General features: G+C 37.8%; 1 protein-coding gene across 1 annotated transcript; it reads left to right on the forward strand.

Moving 5' to 3' along the window:
* The first annotated feature begins 1,733 nt into the window (after window positions 1-1,733).
* Window positions 1,734-4,714, forward strand: tmed3 (transmembrane p24 trafficking protein 3). Its single transcript, XM_023953585.2, has 3 exons — window positions 1,734-1,964; window positions 2,132-2,377; window positions 3,879-4,714. Exons 1-3 carry the CDS (start codon window positions 1,821-1,823, stop codon window positions 4,110-4,112), a joined length of 624 nt encoding a protein of 207 aa, XP_023809353.1. The 5' UTR covers window positions 1,734-1,820; the 3' UTR covers window positions 4,113-4,714.
* Window positions 4,715-4,993: the final 279 nt, after the last annotated feature.

Consider the following 4,993-nt stretch of genomic DNA (forward strand, 5'->3'; position numbering starts at 1 on the left):
TGAGTTTTCAGCTATATGAGTGTTGTGGGGACACTTAACCCTCTTAGATGTGGACAGTTTGCCGACCTGTGGGTTAGCCTGGCCTTCAGTTCCTAAGACTCATGGGAACTGGGGAATCTTGGGTGTGAAGTTCCTCACCATGAGTGGGGGGCCTGTGAGCAGAAGTGAGATCCATGCTGTTTGGCTGTTTGTGGGTTTGTTCAAATAGATGGGCATTGATGCTAGAAAGAAGATTATGTACTGTTTCTATGTGTACTTGTCCCTCTCTGATAACGTTTGAGGTCGTATAGTGTCTGGGGCACGGACAGCTCTCCAACAACTCTTGTTTCAGCTGGGTCGTTACTATGTCTGTGTGTAGGTGTGTTTATGTGTGTTTGCTGTAGAATACTGACATACAGATACTCAAGTAACCTTAATAAAAAATAAAAGAAACTTCTGTACTACTTTTTGCTAAGGGCTGCTTTAATACGTCAAAACAACAATGCAGAAATTAAGGAACCAATGCAAAAAGTGTGCACTGCTGAACTTCACAGTAAACTATAGTGCTTTATTGAGAAGGAATAATCACTGACATTCTGCACCCTCATGATGACAGCATTTACAATTTTATCTTAAAATTGTGAACCATAATGCAACAAGGTGCTAAAAATGTCCAAGTTTCCATTTATAGTGGATAGTTTGTTGGGCAGATGGAAATGATGATCAAAACTCTTCATCATGAATTTTGCAAAAAGCAAAGCTATGATCTTTCCCCATTGGTGAGGAAGATCCAAGATGATCCCCGAGTGAAGATTGTATCCTTGCCCATCACACACGGAAAAGTTGGATACAATCTGTCTTTCAGTGAAAATAAATCTTTCCTATCCATAAAGTGGGATATTTTCTATTCAATCTCAATGACAGACAAATATCTTGCACAAACATTCTAGAATATAGAGGCAAGAATCAAAGGTACAACTTAACACAACCCTATTCTAGTGTTAATCATATTTTTAGATAGGCCAAAGGTTATACAATACTTGATGAGTTAATATTTTTAAGAGGTTTATTATTTCCTAGAAATATTACAGTAAAATATAATTTTGTTTTAATGCATTATGTGTAAAAATACAACAAATATACAAAACAAGTAGACCACATGACATTGGAATGGCGGGGGGGGGGGGTATATACATTACAAAAGATACATAACAATACATTTAACATCCAAATCAGACAATTTTCATATGTTATTATTATTATTATTATTATTATTATTGTTATTTTCTATTATTTATTATTATTAGTTCGTTTGTTTTGTACATACTTTAAGAAACGGTACATAAGTCAGTAAATAACATCAACTACCCGGATGTAGAGGCGTAGAATCCAGAGGGATTTTCAAAATAAAACTAGCTAACCGCATGTTGTCAACACTTGAAAAAACAAAAATACAAGTCTAATGAGCTTTGGATTAGCTGACAAAGATTGACTTAGCCATTTTAATCAACTCTTATACACACGGACCTGGCAACATCTGGAATTCCGTATGCAATCGCATGTTTCGCATTGGAGAAACGTATAGCTTTCTCATTTCGTGTATTTTAACTATTTGTTTAAGATTAAATATTTGTTGTTGCACCCCCCCCCTGCATTTCATTACATTAAGGATTTTGTTGGGTTACTTCATGTGAAAATAACAAAATAAATAAATAATTAAAATCGAATATTCCTATCCCGGAAGTAGTTCGCGCTCGCGCCACGTCAGACTCAACCAAGTAAGATTTCTCCATAGTTCAGAGTTCAGGTTTCTGCAGATCTTCTCTTGTGCTGCCGTGACGATGCTCCGCCGGGGACTGACTTACCTGCTCCTGCACGTGTGTGCGGTGACGGCGACTGAGCTCACCTTTGAACTCCCAGACAACGAAAAGCAGTGTTTTTATGAGGAACTAGAGAAAGACGTGAAGTTTGACATAGATTTTCAAGTGAGTTTCCGTTAGAGCTGTCCATGTCATGGTAATGCTGGTAAGCTTAAAAAAAAAAAAAGAACTGAAATAATGTCTGTTAAAGTAAATAAACACATTTTAGCTAGGGAGACTTATTTGCTTACCAAACATGTTTGATGTTTTCTGTTAATTGGTTTGTCTTTCAGGTAATTTCAGGAGGCAACTATGACGTGGACAGCTTTGTTACAGATCCCCAGAACAATGTCCTTTACAATGAGAGGAAGAAGCAGTATGACAGCTTCTCCCACACCACCACCATGAAGGGAGTCTACAAGGTCTGCTTCAGCAACGAGTTCTCCACCTTTACGCACAAAACGGTGTATCTGGACTTCAGATATGGAGATGAGGAACCACTCCTTCAGAGCATGACTGGAAGCACAGCACTGACTCAGGTGAGCCTGAGATTAAGTTGTTCCTTTTAAATTTTATTAACTACCAAGATACTGTGCCGTCTTTTAGGAAACATTACAAATAACAGTTGAGTAAGTTGATATTTAGTGCCCCACTGTAGATTACTGGTACTGCAGTTCAAGGGAAGTCCACTAGGTGGAGACAAAGTTGGTCACATATTAGCCTTTGGAACTGTAAGCAATGGTGGGCTTTGCAAATCTCCCAAAAATGCCTTAACCTGCTCAAATATTGTCACAACTGCCTAGCTAAAAAACAAACTAGGTTTTAATTAATTATAGTTCTGTTAACACTAAAATCATTAAAGCTAGCATCAGAATAACGTATCAGAACAACATTTAATATCAGACCCCTTCCACAGACCCACTGCAATGACCTGCTACTAATTCATGTTTCCAAAAATGTAAAAAGCTCATTTTCATTGATTTGTTTTTACATGAGTTTAGACCTAACTTTATAAACCCTCATTATTTGTATTTTATCTTAGGTTCAGCTGTGTAAGTTGCAGGGGTTGGGGCTGGTATGAGATTGTGGGACATGAGCTTGATTCATTATACGATCTATTTGCAATTCATTTACTTAAAGGTTTTGGTTCATTTCTAAAAGAAACAAATGTCTTAACACTATTTTCCGAAACAATAGTCTACAAACAATTACTCAGCGGAAACTAAGATCTTTTATTTTAATAAAATCATCCAAATCTAGCAAATGAAAACAAATTTCCTTTTGAACTACTGCTGTTTTGCTGAATTTTGCAGGGCACCAGAGTGTTATCAGTTAGGTACCCTCAGTTAGCGTAAGCTGGGTACATACGGATGACTGAATGACTGCAGTGCTTCTGCCAGCAGCATAGCAAAAAGAGTGTGAAGGAAGAACCGCCGGCCGTTGTGTTCGTCCCGCACATGTAATCAGTTGATTAAATCGCTCTCCTCCGATCCTATACCTGATTAGAAATGATAGTTCACACTTCAGTCAGCATTTTGAGCTCTTGGTTTTCAAGCTGCTCCCTCAGCGGTTTTGCAGTGGGGGTGTGACAAACCTTCAGGATGAGAACAGACAGTCCTACCAGTGAGAAGTTATCAGCCATGTCGAAACAACCTTTTTATTTATGTCAAGACCAAAGCGTCTTCTTACAAAAATAATATTTTGGTTTTGATATCACCCTATCCTGGTGAGTTTGTTCCCTTGTATAATCTTAAAAGACTGATGATTTTTAAAAATATATTTATAATGCATATTGCTTGTTCTCCCCGTGCATGCGTGAGTTTTCTCCGGGGACTCCGACTTCCTCGTCCAAAAAACATGCTTCATAGGTTCATCGGTTACTCTGTATTGTCCCTAAGTGTGAATACGAGTGTGTAAGTGTGTGTGATTGTGGCCCTGCCTTCACCCACAGGTGGCCAGGTTAGAGTCCGGCAGCCCCATGACCCCGAAAGGGACAAACATGGGTTTAGAAGATGAATGAATGTATATTTCTTCTTGCAGTTGGAGTCGTCCTGCGTCGCCATCCATGAGATCCTGAAGGTGGTGGCGGATTCTCAAACATGGTACAGGCTAAGAGAAGCACAGGACCGCACAAAGGCAGAGCACCTCCTCCAGCGGGTCACTTACTGGTCCTTTGGAGAGGCTGTTTTTTTGTTTGTTATTGGCATTGGTCAGGTCATGCTGCTGAAGAGCTTCTTCAGCGAGAAGAAAGGCTCTGTAGCTGCCACCACTTAACCCAGCTGTTCCATTCTGTCCTTAGACGGGTGGAAAGTTGAATGTGCATTCAGATTTAAGCTCTTATTTGGTTGTTTTCGATTTTTCAACAAGGCTATGTTAAATAAATAGTTAAGAATTTATTCTATTCTTCATCGCTTACAAGAATGTATTTTTATTCTGGTTTTGTTTTCAGATTGAACGGAAAAGAACCACCACATGTACTGTCTTGAAAAAAAATCAGCCTTTTTGTTGATTTTGTTTCTTCTTTTTTTCTAATTTAAGGTAAATGAGATTATATTGGGTGTCATCATTGTTTGTCACCTTAATACGTGTATTGTTACATGTAACATATTTTGCTTTCATGTGCATTGCTCTTGAACTGCCCTGAACCAAGTGCCTTAAGATGTACTTTTTTCACTTTTTCTAAATTAGTATTATGAATTTCTGTTGTTTTTAGTTCTTCACTGGATTTGTTGAAGCTACTTTTGTTGAGGAAGTTTACACCAAGTTATGTTTAATGGGCTTTTAATTATGTCCTTAACATTAATGGTCAAACATTTCATTTGAAAACATTTTAGAGATTTATGAGTTAGTATTGAATAAATTTTTATTAGACTTCAGTCTCTCTTACTGTCTTCATCCAGAACCAACATTGGGTCATTAAATCAGTAGCAACCATGAACAGATAATATTTAGAAAGTTTTAATCTATGTCAGGCCTTCACTTGTATCACTCTCTCCCTCTCCCTCTCTCTCCCTCTTCCTCTCTCTCGCGCGCTTGCTCTCGCTCTATTTGTACATTCAAATAGTAAAAACAAAAGCCTAATATTGTAATTTAAAAAAATGTATACTTACAGTTTTTTGAACATATATGTTGAAAACTGAATAGACATGTAAAAT

Source organism: Oryzias latipes, chromosome 3 (assembly GCF_053564925.1).
Source record: "Oryzias latipes strain Hd-rR chromosome 3, Olatipes_Hd-rR_3.1".
In the NCBI taxonomy this organism is placed as follows: Eukaryota; Metazoa; Chordata; class Actinopteri; order Beloniformes; family Adrianichthyidae; genus Oryzias; species Oryzias latipes.

Coding starts and splice junctions, on each gene's coding strand:
- tmed3 (XM_023953585.2), top strand. CDS start 1,821: ATGCTCCGCCGGGGACTGACTTACCTGCTCCTGCACGTGTGTGCGGTG. Junction 1,965..2,131: donor AGTTTGACATAGATTTTCAA/GTGAGTTTCCGT, acceptor TTTGTCTTTCAG/GTAATTTCAGGAGGCAACTA. Junction 2,378..3,878: donor GAAGCACAGCACTGACTCAG/GTGAGCCTGAGA, acceptor TTCTTCTTGCAG/TTGGAGTCGTCCTGCGTCGC.